The 17,802-nt window shown below is 46.1% G+C and overlaps 1 protein-coding gene across 7 annotated transcripts in view; it reads left to right on the top strand.

Moving 5' to 3' along the window:
• The window catches only part of PATZ1 (POZ/BTB and AT hook containing zinc finger 1), a gene marked incomplete at its 5' end in the record, with an annotated part of 30,877 nt that extends 23,887 nt beyond the window's left edge, over window positions 1–6,990 (top strand). For 3 of the 7 annotated variants that reach the window (XM_081174841.1, XM_081174842.1, XM_081174844.1), the window contains 2 exons: window positions 915–1,052; window positions 5,209–6,990. In XM_081174841.1, the coding sequence (XP_081030967.1) occupies window positions 915–1,052; window positions 5,209–5,630 (560 nt within the window). In that variant the 3' untranslated portion in view covers window positions 5,631–6,990. The remainder of the gene's footprint in view (window positions 1–914; window positions 1,053–5,208) is intronic. The other 4 variants (XM_081174845.1, XM_081174846.1, XM_081174843.1 and 1 more) reach the window with 3 other exon arrangements.
• Between the last annotated feature and the right edge of the window lie 10,812 nt (window positions 6,991–17,802).

A 17,802-nucleotide genomic window follows, 5' to 3' on the forward strand; every position in this document is an offset into this window, starting at 1 on the left:
AAATTCCATACTGCCTGCATTAGGAAGAAGAAGCAAAACATAATGTAGGTGTAAGATCAGCAATAAACTAAAGATGCCTTCATAAAGCAACATTGAAATACATTGCAGTGATGCAGGAACCGACAGGTGTTATAGCTTGACACCTGGGATAACTCGCGTCAGTAGAGCATGCAACTTTTGCTCTCAGGTTCATGGGTTTGAGCAAAAGATCCCTGCATTGCAGGGGGTTGGACTAGATGACCCTCGTGGCCCCTTCCAACTCTACAATTCTATGATTCTGGAGAGCATCAGGCTGCCATGATGGCTGGGTCTTGACATGGATCCTGGAGGCTTCTTTGTTCTTGCTGTGTATGCACCACCTACTTAAAGCACATGGCTTTCCTCCCAAGAATCCTGGGAACTATAGTTTGCCCTGCATAGAGACACAATTCTCAAGACCCTTAAACTACAGTTCCCAGGATTCTTGGTGGGGCGGATGACCCATGTGCTTTTAACTGTGTGTTGTGTATGCAGCCTCCTTCTCTATGACATCACCTATTCTGTGCATAGAGTCTCCGAGTTGCTTCTCTTTTTAAGTCACTTTGAGGAATCTTTTCGTATGGAATGACAAAGAAATGGAGTATGGTGATAATAATAATAATAATAGCCTTCTCTCCCCACCCTGGTAATTTCTGGGTCTTCATTTGCGAGAGCTCCAGAGGCCCGCTGCCTGCCATGTTGAGGCCTCCTCCTGTCGCACGGCGGTGGCTGGCTTTGATCTTGGTTCTTCGGGCGCCCGTTCTCTCGCAGAGGAGCCGAGAGGTGGAGGAGGAGGAGGAGAATCTGGCAGCGGCTAAGCGGAGCAAGGGGGAAAGGCAGAGAGGCATCTGTGTCTGTCCTGGCGGCAGGATCTCATCTCCTTTTATCTTGTTTAGGTTTCTCCTCTGCCTCCTACTTAAAGGTCCATGTTAAAACCCACCACGGTGTTCCCCTTCCCCAGGTCTCCAGACACCCGGAGCCCATCCCGAATGGGGGAGCAGCGTTCCACAGCGTCAGGACCTATGGCATCAAAGGCAAGCGACTCCCTGCTCTACACTTTCCGTCTCTTGACGTAGGACCTTGTTGGGTGCTGGGAACGGGCGGATAAAGGAGTGCTGGGTGGGGGGGCAAGGTGCCGGTCAGGAGATCCGCCGTGTTCTGTTTTGGAGGAGGGCACAGCTGAGTTTTCTCTCGGCTGCTCCACTTCAGGCTGCAGGCGGAGTCTTGCATGTCTGAACACTCTTCTAAGATCAACGGCAGTAACTCGCCCATCACTGCATGGAGAAAGCTAAGCTAAGCACATAAGCAGGCTCTCCCACCAGCAGCAAACAGCCAAATGGTCTTGGACACCCGCTAGCAGAGCAATCACTTAAATCCTTATGCCGTCACACGCCTGTTAAACAAGATGGAGCAAGATGCCAAGAGTTGTCCTCAGCAAGCGGGATTACCCTGCCTCCGAACTTGGAGGTTCTGTGGCCTAGTAACCATTGATAGCTTTCTCTTCCTCCATGCCTGACTAATCCCCTTTATAAGCCATCTAAACCTCTGGGCATCCTTATATGATCCCATGGCGGTGAGTTCCATAAGATCATCCGCCATCCTGGTGGCCTCCAGACTTTTTAGGACTAAAACTCCCATCAGCCTGAACCAGCTCAGCTGAGTTTTCTGGAAACTGTAATCCAGAATATTTGGAGAGCAAATTAGGAAAGGCTGCATAGCGTGATGGTGCAGGGAGCTTTGTCAAGAGGAGTTGCCCTAACTTCGACTGTTTCCCCTGTCCAACTGTTCCCTTCTCCACCCCACCCATGCAGCGAGGCTCTGAAGTCCAGAGTTACAAACCTCCATCTGCCTGAAGTAGGACAGTTTAGGAAAAAGTTACAGCTTGGGTTTGCTGGATCTGGCGACCCTAGGAGAAATTTCTGGAGTTACTGAGAAAGAGTTCTGTTTTGATAACTGGGAGAAAGGCCCCTTAGATGGTGGGAGGAATTTAACGTCCCCCCTCCTCTTTCACTCAAGGCTTAAAAATTACATAGTTTTTGGATACATTCTCCGCTTGCCCCTTTATATATCTCCATCCCTTTGAGGCTTAGGCAGGGACCTTTGCGTTCAGGAAGTGCAATGGTCACGTAGCCTCGTTCCCTCCCTGCTTAAGATGGTTTCCCTCTGAGAATCATAGAATTGTAGGGTTGGAAGGGTCCTCTAGTCCAGCCGTCTGCAATGCAGGAATCACGGTTTAAGAATCCCTGACAGATGGCCACCCAACCTCTGCTTAAAACCTCCAATGAAAGCCTCAGTCCTGTTTCTCACAAACATGGCCAACATGTGGCTAAGCAAGATGGGAGCCATCTCTGCATAGTAAACATCATCCCTGTGCAAGAATACTGGCACGTCAGGGAGGTGGTTAAACTGGAACTCATGACTGCTTCTTACCACTGATGAGCTAGTTTCTGTGTGCAGGGGACGGCTCTGTGTGGACAGGTGCTCAGCCGCATGTGTCCTGGCCAGCAGTCTGAAGTTCTCTGGAGAGCCAAGCACCAGTTTTTGGCTTGAATCAGGGAAGATGGAGAAGATAAGATTGGTGGGTGGAATGACTGCCCAGAAACTTAAACCCAATGGGCCGTCATTTAGACTCCTCTGGCTTAGGAAGAGGCTGAAGAGGCTGTAGCGTGGCATTGACTTCGACTCACTCGTTCCCCCATCCCCCCCCCTCTCTCTGGTCACATTTGCACTGTACATTTAAAGCATTATGCTACCACTTTAAACAGTCTTGGTTTTCCCCAAAGAAGCCTGAGAATTGTAGTTTTTTAAAGGTGCTGAGGGCTCTGAGGAGACTCACTCTTCCCCCTCACAGAGCTACAATTCCCAGTGTTCCCTGAGAAGAGGGGATTGGTGGCTAAACCACTTTTGGAATTGCAGCCCTGGGGGTTCTCCTCTCAACTCTCAGCGCCTTGAACAAACTACACTCCCCAGGATTCTTTGGGGGAAGCCATGCCTGTTGAAGTGTTTTCATAGTGCTGAAAATGTCTGGTGTGAATTTGGCCCCTCTCACACATATACAAAGGGGGCCTGGCTAGGAGGTCCAGTTAGGGTGGTCTACGTATGTGGCAGCTTCTGCATGTCACAAAGAGTAGTGTAGGGGTAGCTGGATAGATCTGACCTGGAGGGGGACCACAGTCCACCTGGACCTTCCCCGGATGTGCTCCAGCAGAACAAGCCCCCCTCTTGTTTTAATGGGCCTTTCCCAGAATAATATCCCTGCAGATTGTGATGCCATGTGGGTCAGTGCATGAGGATATTTGGGGGGGATTTTTCACTGAAGGAACCAGAATGCCTCTCGACAGCTTTGCCTCCTCCCCCCCATAAAGAATCTGTTCTGGTTTAGCTAAAAGTTAAGGGCTCAATTAGTATTTTTTAATATAAGGGATAGCTCACAAGTTGCATCTTGGTTTGTGGGTGGAAGTTGGGCTTTCATGTATACTGTCCCAGGAAACAGCCAAGACCTTAAGGAAGCGTCTTTAGGCAGGGGTTGCTGGGACAACACAGGAAGCTGCCATATACCAAGTCAAACAATTGGTCCATCTAGCTCAGTATTGTCTACACTGACTGGCAGCAGCTGTGTGGGATTTCAGGCAGGAAGTCTCTCCAAACCCTACCTGGGGGCTTGAACCTGATACCTTCTGCTTGCAAGGCAGACAGGGACAGCCCTTAAGCGAGTCAGGGATTCTCCTTCCTAAGAAGCTTTTAGCCACTTTCATCTCTCTTGTGCTGATGGCAGCAGTCTGGTTTTGGTTTTGCGTTGGAGAGAGCAGCGAAACAATGCCTTCGTTGCACTTTCCGAGACACCCCAGTGGAAGATGCTTGCAAGGCTCTGCGTGGCTCTTGGGTTTCTTGAGAGATCCTGAGATGTGGCTTCCCAAAAGTGCTTTCGCTCAGCCTTCGCTAGCCTGGTGCTGTCCAGCTGTTTTGGACTTCACCTTCCATCGGCTGCTGGGCTGATGGGAATTGTATTCCAAAACAGCTGGAGGGGGCACCAGACTGGCGAAGACTGCTTTTGCGTTAGGTGGGGAACAGGATCAGGCTCATTCTATATCCAGAGGATCAACAACTACGAGGAAAGGCTGGGATGTGTCTTGCTGGACTGAGTGGAGCCAGGAGGACGGAAATTTGGTTGGATCCCTCCACCCGCCGTGACCCTTCATTTAAGGTCAGGCAATGTTGCTTGATATTAGGGAGAGTCTTTCTGGACTTGACTCACCCCCAACCCAGATATTGAGGCAGGATGATGGCAGGCGCGAAACCTCATGCCGGTTCCCCAAGTAGCTTTGCAGTCTCATGAAGTCCTAGACCCATTGCGTTGGAAGATACCCAAAGAGTAATCTAGTCCAGTGTTTCCCAAACTTAGTTCTCCAGCTGTTTGCGGACTACAATTCCCATCATCCCTGACCACTGGCCTTGCTAGCAAGGGATGATGGGAGTTGTAGTCTGAAAACAGCTGATGACCCAAGCTTGGGAAACACTGATCTAGTCCATTCCCCTGCAATGAGGCCAGGTTGGAACTTCACCATTGCGTAAGGCTCAAAGAGGTGAGCCTACCTGGCCCAGCACCCCAAACCCATCCCAGCCAAAGCTTGCCAGATCCTGTTCCCCTTTCCTTGGAAACTGCTTTGTAGGGAAGGGAAAAGAAAGACATGAGCTGACTTTTTGACTAACATAAATGCATGAGGACAAGCAGGCTATAGGGAACCTTGATGGGCTCTGCCGGCCTGGCAACCCTCCCAGCATTTTGCACTACTTCACCCCCGAGTCACACGGCTGTACTGGCTGGGAGTTGTAGTCCAATGTAGGGCACCAGGTTGGGGAAGGCTAAACTAGTCATTTTAGTGTAAGGTACCAGACGTCCCCGTTTCCCGGGAACAGTCCCCAGATTTACAAATCAGTCCCCTGACAAAATCCATCTATTTAGTAGGAAGTTGAAAAGTGTCCCTGGGTTAATAGAAAAAAAAATCTGGTAACCGTATTTTAGTGGGTTTATGTCCACACAGCTGGACTGGGAAATGGGCAAGTGGCAAAGAGGTTTAGCTGGATACTTTGGGATAGACAGGGAGGGGGGCTGTGGCTTGACCTTTAGCATGGCAAATCCACCGCAGGGGTCTAAAGAACGTGCCTTTTTTCTTTTTTCTGTCTCCCTAGAAGGCCAGAAATGCTCACCTTTGGATCAGATTGAGAGCTCGGATTCCTACGGAGACCTCTCAGACGCCAGCGACCTCAAGACCCCCGAGAAACAGAACGCCAATGGCTCCTTCTCCTCCTGCGACATGGTGGTCGCCAAGAATAAATTGGAGTCGGAGGGGGATAAGAAGTACCCTTGCCCCGAATGTGGCAGCTTTTTCAGATCCAAGTCCTATCTTAACAAACACATACAGAAAGTCCATGTCCGCTCCCTGGGGGCCCCCTTAGGGGACTTGGGCCCTGCCCTGGGCTCCCCCTTTTCCCCACAACAGAACATGTCTCTCCTGGAATCGTTCGGGTTTCAGATTGTCCAGTCCGCCTTTGCCTCCTCCTTGGTGGATCCAGACGTTGACCCACAGCAAATGGGGCCGGATGGAAAATGAGGCCGGCTCCCACCTTGACATAGCGGCTGTCTGCTTTGGGTGTCTTAAGATGGCTGTGGGCAATGTGTGGGAGCTGACAAAAAAATCCAGTTTTGTAGTGGGGAGATTTTTCTGTTTGAATTCCTTTTAGGTCCTCCCTTCCCTTCTCCACAAAATCTTCCCGGGGGGGCAGAGAGTGTGTGCGTGTGGTGGGGGCCAGCTGCAGGGTTATCACCTGCACGGCAACGAATGGAGGGGCAGCCTTTGGGGGCTGCACCCCATGGCAGGGCAAAATGGCGCCAAGCACCCAGAAGGTCTGTGGGCGACCCCAGCTTGGAACCCCGCGGATGAAAACTAAACACCCCAAAGGCTGGTTGGGGGAATGTTAAGAAACCCTAGTTGATCTGGCAGAGAATTAGATGTGTGTCTCTCCTATCCTTTTATTTTGGTCCTTCATCCTTCTCTGCCTCATGACCCTTTCCTAAGATTCGCATTGTTAGCATCGTCGTCTGCTCATAAAAGCACATACCTGTGAGGTATCTAGTAGGTAGAGGTACCATTGTTCTTTAGGAAGAAAGGAAGAAGAAGAAAAAACCACCAGAAAACGCAACTTACGAAAGCTTTTATTTTCTTTTTTTGAAGAAGTCGAGGATGCTGTGCCAGAGGCAAGGGAGTTGAGGGAGGTTGCCCGCTGTCTGGCCCCACCAGATTCAAACCAGTCCTTGGGTGCAACCAAGCAGCAAAGTTCTCCTGAAAGTGGTGGGTGGGTGTGGGGGAGGTCAGGCAGGTGAGACCACCCAGGAGCAAATCTCCCACTCATTCCATTGGGGATCCTTCAGCAGAATTTTAACTCAGTTTTATGCTGCTTTTTTTTTCTAACTCGCTCTCGATATTCTCTCTCTCTCTCTCTCTCTCTCTCTCTCTCTCTCTCTCTCTCTTATTATGATTCTGATTATTACATTTATGATTTTAGGACCTGTTGTAGTGATTTGCTACTGAGAAGCCCTTCCGAGGGAATTATACAGAGAGCTCTTAAAGCAGCTGTCATGTTAGGGTTAGTATTAATTTTTTTTTAGATGTATCATAATTAATAATAAACTTGGCTAGTTGATTGTTTTTAAGTCTATGGGATAATATAGTTATGCAAAACGGAAGAAAAGGGGAGGGGGAAGGTTTAAAAAAAAAAAGTAAAGGCAAGAGCCACACACTCGGTTGGCTGATGCATAAAGACCCCAAAAGATGAAATTGATCGGCAAAAACGATTAATTTTTCTGTACTACCAACCTGTTTAGTGCAAATGAATTATAGAGTTCAGAGTGATTAAAAAAAAGAAAAAACAATTTGATTGGACTGCATTAAAGAAGTTAGAATGGTTACTTTATGCCCCTTCTTTTTGTCTGGTTTATTTTATTTTAATGTGGGCAACGTTTTGGTGAGGCGTATGGAACTTTTCACTTTGAGCCTGCTCTTAATTTCGCAAGAGGAAAGGAAACACTCCCATCAAGGAAAACAGCACTGCTTTTCTGAGGCACTTAAGCTGCTTCCAAATCAGGTGTTGGGTTCAGAAGTTGGTTGAGCAGATGTAATTTTTTTTTGGGGGGGGGGGAGGTGCATGATCCTGCTTGAGTCAAGCAATTCGAATCTCCAGGGAGCTGACTGGTCAAAGGGGCAGTCGGTTAGGTAATTTATAGGGCCTTAACTTCCCCACTGAAATCAGTGGGGACATAGAACTGTTCTAGTTTTGCTACATCACATTCCCAATACAGTGGTACCTCGGGTTACATACGCTTCAGGTTACAGACTCCGCTAACCCAGAAATAGTACCTCGGGTTAAGAACTTTGCTTCAGGATGAGAACAGAAATCGTGCTCTGGCGGCAGCGGGAGTCCCTATAAGCTAGAGTGGTGTTTCGGGTTAAGAACAGCTTCAGGTTAAGAACGGACCTCCGGAATGAATTAAGTACGTAACCAGAGGTACCACAGTATTCCTAATGGGTGAGCACAGCAAAAAAACAGCCACCACCAAGCCCTAATGATATACTTGTCTCCTTGAGATGCAAATAATAGGTTCTGCTGTTGTTGTTCTTAACTGGATGATATGAAGGTGTTCTCTGTTTCACAAAAAATAGAGCTTTGGTATAGATAAAAGGTCACCAAAATGGTGGAGCGTATAGCTACCGTTTTTGTTAGAATCTGCACATTCAGTTTGCACCAGTTGCTGGTAAAATGGTCCCCCCGCCCCCAGAAGTGGGGATCCTTGTTAGGGCAAGATGCCAGGCATTTCTGTAAAGACATGCAGGTAATGGAACGTAAGACGAGCTTGCTGGATCATGCCAGACACCCGCCTAGTCCATTATCCTCTTCTCACAGGGGCTACATAGATGCCCCAATAGGAAGCCTTCAGCCAGGACCCAAGCAGAGTGCAAGAGCCCTCTCGCCTCCTGCGGTTTCCAGCAACTGGTATTCAGCAGCATTAAGAACAAAAGCGGAGGCTGATGGATCAGACCAATCGTTCATCTAGTCTTACATCCTGGTCGCACTGTGGCCAACCAGATGCCTGAATGGGAAGCCTGCAAGCAGGACCCTAGAATAGAATTGAATTGAATTGAATTGAATTTATTATTTATACCCCACCCATCTGGCTAGGTTTCCCCAGCCACTCTGGGCGGCTTCCAACAAAGTATTAAAATACAGTGGTCTTTTAAACATTAAAAGCTTTCCTGAAGAGGGCTGCCTTCAGATGTCTTCTAAAAGTCTGGTAGTTGTTCTTCTTTTTGACATCTGGTGGGAGGGCGTTCCACAGGGCGGGTGCCACTACTGAGAAGGCCCTCTGCCTGGTTCCCTGTAACCTCACTTCTCGCAGTGAGGGAACCGCCAGAAGGCCCTTGGAGCTGGACCTCAGTGTCCGGGCTGAAGGATGGGGGTGGAGATATTTCTTCAGGTATACTGGACCGAGGCCTTTTAGCGCTTTAAAGGTCAGCACCAACACTTTGAATTGTGCATAAGGGCACTTTCCCCTCCTTCCCACAACTGTTACCCAGAAGCATTTCTGCCTCCAACCCATGGAGACAGACCAGAGCCATTTATAACCCTCCCTTCCACGAATACGTCTAATCCTCTTAAAGCCATCTAGTTTGAACAGAGGGGTTTATGTGTCTGTCTTGTGGGTACGATGCCACAGTACTGCCTAACACAGGTTGTGTGTGTGTGTGTGAACAAGTCCACAAAGGTTCTAGATTCAGGTAGGTAGCCATGTTGGTCTGACGCAGTCGAAAAATATAAAAAAGAAATAAAAGTATCTGAAGAAGTGTGCATGCACACGAAAGCTTATACAGTGATACCTCAGGTTACAGACACTTCAGGTTACATATGCTTCAGGTTACAGACTCCGTTAACCCAGAAACAGTACCTCGGGTTAAGAACTTTGCTTCAGGATAAGAACAGAAATTGCACGGCAGCAGGAGGCCCCATTAGCTAAAGTGGTGCTTCAGGTTAAGAACAGACCCCCAGAACGAATTAAGTTCTTAATCCGAGGTACCACTGTACCACAAACAAACTTTTGTTGGTCTCTAAGGTGCTACTGGACAAATCCACAAAGGGTTAGCAGCGAGCCCAGATCTGGTATACAGGATAAAACTCCAGGTCTCCCAAGTTCTAGTCAGATACCTTATCAACCAGAAACGGTGCTTCCAAGACAGCTGTCGAACCCAGCAGTTTTGAAAACATGCCAACACATATTAGTATAGTATAGCTTTTCCCAACCTGGTGCGCTCCAGATGTAGGCTACAGCTGCCATAAACCTCTGCATCATGGTGCCACACCAGCTGGGGCTTGTGGTAGTCCAAAACTTCTGGAAGGCTGGGGGGGTAGTGGTTGAAAGTTGCACACAGGAGCCCCACCGGTCTGCATCTCCTGGACAAACAGCAAAACTCTCCTGCACTCACACCAGCAGTCTGAGCTATATTGTCTGGTATCAACAGAGACCTGGACAGGCCCCTCGCTATGTGCATCGTAATGGCTACAGTCTGGGAGAAGGGATCCCAGATCGGTTCACTGCTTCCGTCTCTGGGAATAGTGGCTATTTAACCAACACTAGCATCCAGCCTGAAGATGAGGCTAACTATTACTGTGGGCTTGGTTTGGCAGCACTGCTGGGTTCCACAGTGATCAAATCTGATGGGGAACTGAGACAAAAACCTCTCAGTGCAGGGAGCTGAGAACTGCTACAGAGTGTTTTATTTGATCGTGTCTTGAGCTCTTTGAACAAGAGAACCAGGTACAAGATATTGTGATAAACAGAACGTTTTGAGATCAAAAGCCAAAGTTGAAAACCGGAATAAGTCGCCTATGACGGTGTGCATGGGAGAGGTCAACTATGAATGACACCAGATTCAGGTGGAAGGCCATGTTGATCTGTCATAATCATAATAAATAACAAGATGACAAAATCTTTTTTAATAATTCCAGTGGCACCTTAAAGATCAACTCAATATAAGTTTTCAAGGTATGAGCTTTTGTGTGTAATACACACTTCATCAGATACTTCAGCCTTATAACTGTTGAAGACTGTTATAGCCAGTTGGTTCCACAAAGAAGGGCAAGGGATTCTTAAAGGGATAGGTGACCAAAATTAGCTTCTAATTGCATTCTATACAAGATCTTAAAGTAGCTGTCTTATTGTGTAGCACCCTGCTTGTGGTTAACGCTTAGCTGGAATGAAATATTCAACGCAGCAATAGAGAAATTAAAATAATTATTTATTTGTCAGACAAATAAATGAGAGGCACAGTGGTATATGGTTACCAAGCTCTGGCCTGCCTCCTGCCATTATGGCCAGCACTTATATTCCCTTAATCCAGCCCCCTTTGCTCCTCCTGTGGCTGCCTCTGTCCAATCAGCCTGGTTGGATTTCCTATTGGCTGATTGCTATAACCAATCCTAATAGATACACCCATATCCTCCTGTCCTTATATGGAACACAAAGAGCTATATATTGTTACATCTATAAATGACAAATAAGTAGTAATATATCTTACATGTGTCTCAACAAGGAATCTTAATTACCAGCTCACCTCTTGCCCTCCTTGCCCTATTGCCTTCTAAAACAAATGGTTAATCTTAAATTTTTATCTTAAACATATGTCAAGGATCTTGAGTTTCACATCAACATTGAAAGATCTCCTTCATTTGAAGGTTTCTAAACAAATGTCTGACAACTAATATATCTGGATGGCGTCTCTTGTCTGGCAGGGGGGGCTAGGCTCATCTGCCCCCCTGGTCTCCTACAGCAATATGACTCTATGAAATAAGAATTTAACATTTCTTTCTTTCTAGATCCTTTGTATAATTACATTTAAGCAAATATATTTAATACATAACATAGGTAGCCTTTTAAGAAGAATAAGCCTTCTCAAAGGAAAGGATGGACCAGTTTACAGCCTCAAAATAAAATAGGGAGAAAAGCCTCTTCCCCTGCTTACACTCCCCCCCCCCTTCTCCAGCCAGTTGCTTTGTTTCCATGTGCTCTTGGCCTTTTGTCCTGTGGCTCAAGTTTAACGGTTTTATTTATGTTTGGTCTGTGTAACCTTGTTCTTAACCTGTAATTCCAGCTTTTTACGACTTTGAGAATTGTTTTCTGCTATAAATCAAAGGGGGCCCCCTTGTCCAGGAGGATAAACATCTTGCCAAGGCTCTCTAAACAGCTGGTCTGCCTGGCATGAAACTTTTGAAAATCTAAGCCCATTTAATTTAGGAACCTGATCAAGATATAAGCCAATATATGCCTTGATTAAAAATGCAGTCTATATTCAGATGCCACATCCCCCCCTTTCAAGCTCAAGGACCTTGCTACCAAGCGTCCTTGATAGCTTGACCTTCATCATATTCCTGAGGTAAAGCTCTGTATAGGGCCATGATATGAGGTAGAGTTTCATTTGAAACCATCTTGCTAATTGTACTTCTAAAACATGAAATGATACATGGCATCATACATAAAACCATTACCACTACTGTCAAGAAAAACAAGCAAGACAATAGTATCCCTTTGAGTCCTGTGACATTAGGTAACCAATTGGTGAGCCATCCCATATCCCATCCTTCCCATGTTTGTACTGGGACATGTGCTATATTCTCCATCTTTGTGGCCAACACACGGATTGCCTCACCATTATCTGAAATGTTAAAGCAACAGGCATTCCCTGTCAAGTTCAAGACTCCACATAGGCCTCCCTGCTTGGCAAGTACATAATCCATTCCCATTTTCAGCTGCAAAATGGCGGCTCTACTTTCATCCAATTGTTGTGCAATAAGTCTCAAACTCTTGGCCGTTGCATTGGTTACAAGTTCCACTACTGCTTGCAATCGAATTATTCTGTTTAGATTATAAATAGGATCCCGTGCCCCTTGTATGAGCTCACCAGGATTCCAGGAGGCAGGATCATAATAGGCTATAATGCGCTCTGGTGGCCAATCATCAGTACCGCTCCAACTTTGGGTACTTCCTCCTGCTATATGAGAAATATCAGCGTTTCTTCGTGTACGCTTGGCCAAATTAGTGGGCATAATCCACATTGGTGGTAATACCCATCCCAGGAAACAAGTCCCACTCCATTTGGAAGGGAGTTTCTTGTATGCCCATTCTCCACATATCCACCACAACCATCGGGTCTGAGGGTTTTGGTATGTGGAGTGCATAAGGCGAAATATCAAAAGAGGTAGAGAGTTCACAGTGCAGTATGTTAGATTGCCTTTCTCTGTCACAGTTATGTTCCATACCACTTTCCATGCATGAATAAAAGGGGTTGCACAGGGCAAGGTATTCCGAGTTCGATAGGTAGTACTGTTTGCCCAGGTATGACTATTCTTAATATAATCCCAAGTATAGTGGCAATGAGAAGAGCCTATCATGGTAGAATCAGCTGCATCTGATGATTTATGTACACAGAATTCCCCTTGTACAGGTATAACTCGTAATGGTTTAGTTGAGTTCCATCCGGGGAAATTCTGTATTTCTGTTTGGTGTGGCATTTCGCTTACCATACCAATGGCATTTAATGGTATTGGTAATAAGGGCATACCTCCCTCTGAATCATCTGGCCCAAGAGAGCAAACAAGGCAATTGGTCCTATTTGCAACATTGGCTACCATTTCAGCTAAACCTATCCACATATTGTGGTCATAGCGGAATCCATATTTAGCAAATTTGGTCAGATTCAAGGACCCTTCCCCTTCCCAAGGGATCAGGATTAATAATAAAATCATGTTGATGTCTAGCATATGCATTCCTTCCACAAAAGATTACCTTATTGTGATAGCAAATAAATAATAGTCCCAATATAATTCCCCCAGTGACAGAAATGGGGAACCACCAAGACCAAAACATATATCCCAAGGATCCCCAATGTGTAATATCTCTGATAATTGTTCCACAAGGGGGCAGTCAATCAATTGTATAAGAGAATCTTCCCTTTCACAGTCGCTGGTTCAGACGCTCCTCAAGCTTCAGGCGTGCGCAGGTCAGCCAGCTTCCAGGTGGTGGCTGCAGCAGGCCGGTCGTCTAATGTTGCCCGTGACCTAGCCCGTTCCCCGTAGGGCTAGATACAGGGGTTTTTGGAGAGAGTCAGTTTTAAAGGATTAGAGGGGTCACCTTTGCATGTCCAACTGCCTTCGGACTTCTTCAAACGGGAGTGATGAATCCAGGGGGTCACCTCAGCTACCTTCACCGCTGTTGGAGTAGAGAGCAAGACGGTGTAAGGTCCACGCCACTTAGGTGCAAGTGGATCACGTTTCCACTCTTTCACCCATACGCTATCGCCAGCCTGGAACTGATGAATCGGCTCGGCAATGCTGCACGGCGTGCGCTCGAGGGCCCACCTGTTAAGAGAAACAAAAACACGGGAGAGAGATTGCACTTGTCCCTGTGTCACATGGTCTCCTATTTGTTTAAGATCAGCTGAAATATCCTGAACAAAGGAGGGCGGTCTCCCATACAGGAGCTCAAAAGGTGACAACTTAAGTCTTTTTGTGGGTGTGCACCGAACACGAAACAGTGTTATGGGTAACACGTCTACCCTCCTGAGACTTTAGACATATTAGTGGGCTTCTGGCATGCCCTGCAGATACCTTGCACAAGCGTCTGGCGGTAGGTGGTAAGCCTGGCCAGGTGAATTGCATTATTTGGATCCCAATTAGGATCTTCCAAGGGAAAGTTGTCCTGGAGATGACGGTCAATATTATAAATATTTCCCACTCTGGCCTGCTCACGCAAATATATCTGTGCCTTTTCAATTATGTCTCTCCTTTCCTCAGTGGTGAAGAGAGTATTCAGGAGCTGGCGACAATCTGTCCAAGTAGGACTATGAGTATTTACTATTGAGGTCACCAAGTCCATCATAGCCTGAGGTTTTTCTGCGGAAGATGGGGTGTTTTCCAATTCATCAGATCCGTAGTTGTGAATGGAATGTACTGGAGGATCGAAGTTCGAGGTGGCCGTGGTCCGAGTTGCCCGTTAACCAGCACAGGCTCCTCAAGTGCATCAAATACTCTTCTGAGAGGGGCTACTACGTGATCTTTCTCTTCGCTTTGCTCTAGGGGCCTCAAATCATAGGGGATGGTATTTGTCCCAAGGCGTTCTTTTAGCAGCTTTATACGCCTGGCTGTATTGCTTGCTGACCGATTAAGGTCTCCCTGTAACTTCTGTAATAATTCTCTAGGACTTGGATGTACAGGAGTTTGGGGTAGGCAATCAGTTGTTCCACTAAAAGAGACTGTAGATGGAGTTCTACTGGGACTCACAGATGGAATAACCGCTTCTGCTTGGGCTTTATTATAGGCCTCCAATGCCTCCTGAAGATATTTATCATAATCTATCAAGGAATCAAGTTCTGTGACTCCACCCCCATTATTCATTCCACTTTCTTGCCTTGGGGTTACAACTGGTGGAGTGTTTGGATTTATTTGGCAAGATTCCTTTCCTAGCTTTGGCTTTTACAGCCAATAATTTGCATCGTTGGACTTTGCATTCCCTTATCCATGGAGGATTTTATTTAATGTGCTCAGCCAAGAATCTATATATGAAAATTGTTCTGGGCACCCTCCAGTTTCTTTGGCGATGTTAGACCAAAGTTTGCTTACTAAATTTATATCAAAGGTTCCTTGAGATGGCCATTCAGTATTTTGCTTCGGCCATTCTAGTTCACATAACGTTTTCAGGCGCTCTGGCGTCATTTTGACTCCATATGCCCCTGAGAAGGCTTTCTTAAAATTATTTAACATACATTCAAAAGGTGTATTTCCCCCCTTTGAACCCCCAACTCCCATTGTATGGCCCTGTGAAGTATCCACTCAGTCACTCACACACACACCTTACTGGGAAACGAAGTAGTACTCACTCCACACTTAGGTCAGCTACACATTGTACTTTCTCACACATGCAATGCGCCAGATACTTCAACCATACTTAAAGTAGCTGTCTTATTGTGTAGCACCCTGCTTGTGGTTAACGCTTAGCTGGAATGAAATATTCAACGCAGCAATAGAGAAATTAAAATAATTATTTATTTGTCAGACAAATAAATGAGAGGCACAGTGGTATATGGTTACCAAGCTCTGGCCTGCCTCCTGCCATTATGGCCAGCACTTATATTCCCTTAATCCAGCCCCCTTTGCTCCTCCTGTGGCTGCCTCTGTCCAATCAGCCTGGTTGGATTTCCTATTGGCTGATTGCTATAACCAATCCTAATAGATACACCCATATCCTCCTGTCCTTATATGGAACACAAAGAGCTATATATTGTTACATCTATAAATGACAAATAAGTAGTAATATATCTTACATGTGTCTCAACAAGGAATCTTAATTACCAGCTCACCTCTTGCCCTCCTTGCCCTATTGCCTTCTAAAACAAATGGTTAATCTTAAATTTTTATCTTAAACATATGTCAAGGATCTTGAGTTTCACATCAACATTGAAAGATCTCCTTCATTTGAAGGTTTCTAAACAAATGTCTGACAACTAATATATCTGGATGGCGTCTCTTGTCTGGCAGGGGGGGCTAGGCTCATCTGCCCCCCTGGTCTCCTACAGCAATATGACTCTATGAAATAAGAATTTAACATTTCTTTCTTTCTAGATCCTTTGTATAATTACATTTAAGCAAATATATTTAATACATAACATAGGTAGCCTTTTAAGAAGAATAAGCCTTCTCAAAGGAAAGGATGGACCAGTTTACAGCCTCAAAATAAAATAGGGAGAAAAGCCTCTTCCCCTGCTTACACTCCCCCCCCCCTTCTCCAGCCAGTTGCTTTGTTTCCATGTGCTCTTGGCCTTTTGTCCTGTGGCTCAAGTTTAACGGTTTTATTTATGTTTGGTCTGTGTAACCTTGTTCTTAACCTGTAATTCCAGCTTTTTACGACTTTGAGAATTGTTTTCTGCTATAAATCAAAGGGGGCCCCCTTGTCCAGGAGGATAAACATCTTGCCAAGGCTCTCTAAACAGCTGGTCTGCCTGGCATGAAACTTTTGAAAATCTAAGCCCATTTAATTTAGGAACCTGATCAAGATATAAGCCAATATATGCCTTGATTAAAAATGCAGTCTATATTCAGATGCCACAATTGCAGAAGAATTTTAGAAATACACTTGAAAGAGAAGTTGCTGAATTACAACTCATTACCAAACTAAAAACTATGGAGAGACCTGGTCTGAATGGAGATAATGGATTCATGTCCCATTATACATACTAAAGCTAAATTACTGGAATTATTTAAAAATATCTTTTCATTTTTCATCTTGTTATTTATTCCGAATGACACCTGCACACAAACAAGCAACTTCCTTTGGCAGACAACGCCTGCTCCCAGGTTGCTAACTAATGCTTTTTAAGTCTCCCGCTGCAATTTTTATTTATGAGAGAATTTCATGAGAGAATTTATGAGAGAATTATGAGAGGGGCGTACTTGTGCATGTACCATACTTGCTGGTGCCAGCGTTGCTTTCTTAGTTTTGGCTTCCCTCCCTTTTTCTTTTAAAGTATTCTTTTTTCTACTAGCATGGTTGGAAACGATGAAAGCCCAGCAAGCTTGAAGCAAGAACCAAAGGAAACTACGCCCTCCAGAGCTTGAACGAGTTAGTTTCCTCTGTGCAAGTTAGTTTCCTCTGTGCAAGTTAGTTTCCTCTGTGCAGGCCACACCTCCCTGGGGTGCATGAAAATATGGGCCCTTGTTTGCCCTCTGTGCAGCTCCACCATCGGGAATGGAATAAGGAGCCCTGCTTTTGAGGGAGCTGCCTAAAATGTCTCAATGCGTTGGAGGTGTCCAGAAATCTTTCCATTGGCCTCCCCTCACCTGTCCCGCCCCCACCTGAAGTTTTTGACTGCATCATTCCCAGCTAGCACAAACCCTCTTGTCTTATTCCAGCATGGCTGGGCTGCCTAAGGCTCATGGGAATTGTAGTCAAGCAAGATCTGGAGTGCTCCAGGTTCATCCAAGCTGCCATGAAGTAATGCGGAATCCAGGACTGGGGAAACGGGCCGCCCTCACGATATTGTCAGACTGCAACTCCCATCAGCCTCAGCCAACATGGCCAATAGGCAGTGATAATAGGAGATATAGCCCAGAAACATCTGGAGGGCCAACACCTGGTATGCACTTGCAAAACTGCACGTGTTATTCTGTGGACATCAAGAACTAGGCTTCCTGGAGTTTTGATTTCAGGGAGTGTCAGGTGCACAGATCGCCATAACCTAATATTTCGGTGGTAGAACACCTGCTTGGCATGCAGAAGGTTCTGGGTTCTAAGCCAGATGCACCCACAGCTTGATTCAGCTGAACCATCACAGGCTCTCTTGCCTCCACCCCTTTTCAGCCTTTTGGATGGAAAAGAGTTGCGGCTTAGCAGTGTTTCTCAAACTTTGGTCTCCAGCATTTTTTTGGACTACAACTCCCATCATCCCTAGCTAGCCAGATCAGGGATGATGGGAATTGTAGTCCAAAAAAACAGCTAGAGACCCAAGTTTGGGAAACTCTGTGCTAGAGGATCTGCTTTGCATGCAGAAGGCCCCAGGTTTAGTAGCCAGCATCCTTATGTAGGACTGGGGATGTCTGAAACCCTGGAGAGATGTTGCCAGTCTGTGTAGACAACATGGAACTACATGCAACAAGACTCAGCAAAAGACAAATTCCCATGTCCCAAAA

The sequence above is a fragment of the Podarcis bocagei genome (assembly GCF_964188305.1).
Source record: "Podarcis bocagei genome assembly, chromosome: 16".
NCBI lineage: Eukaryota > Metazoa > Chordata > Lepidosauria > Squamata > Lacertidae > Podarcis > Podarcis bocagei.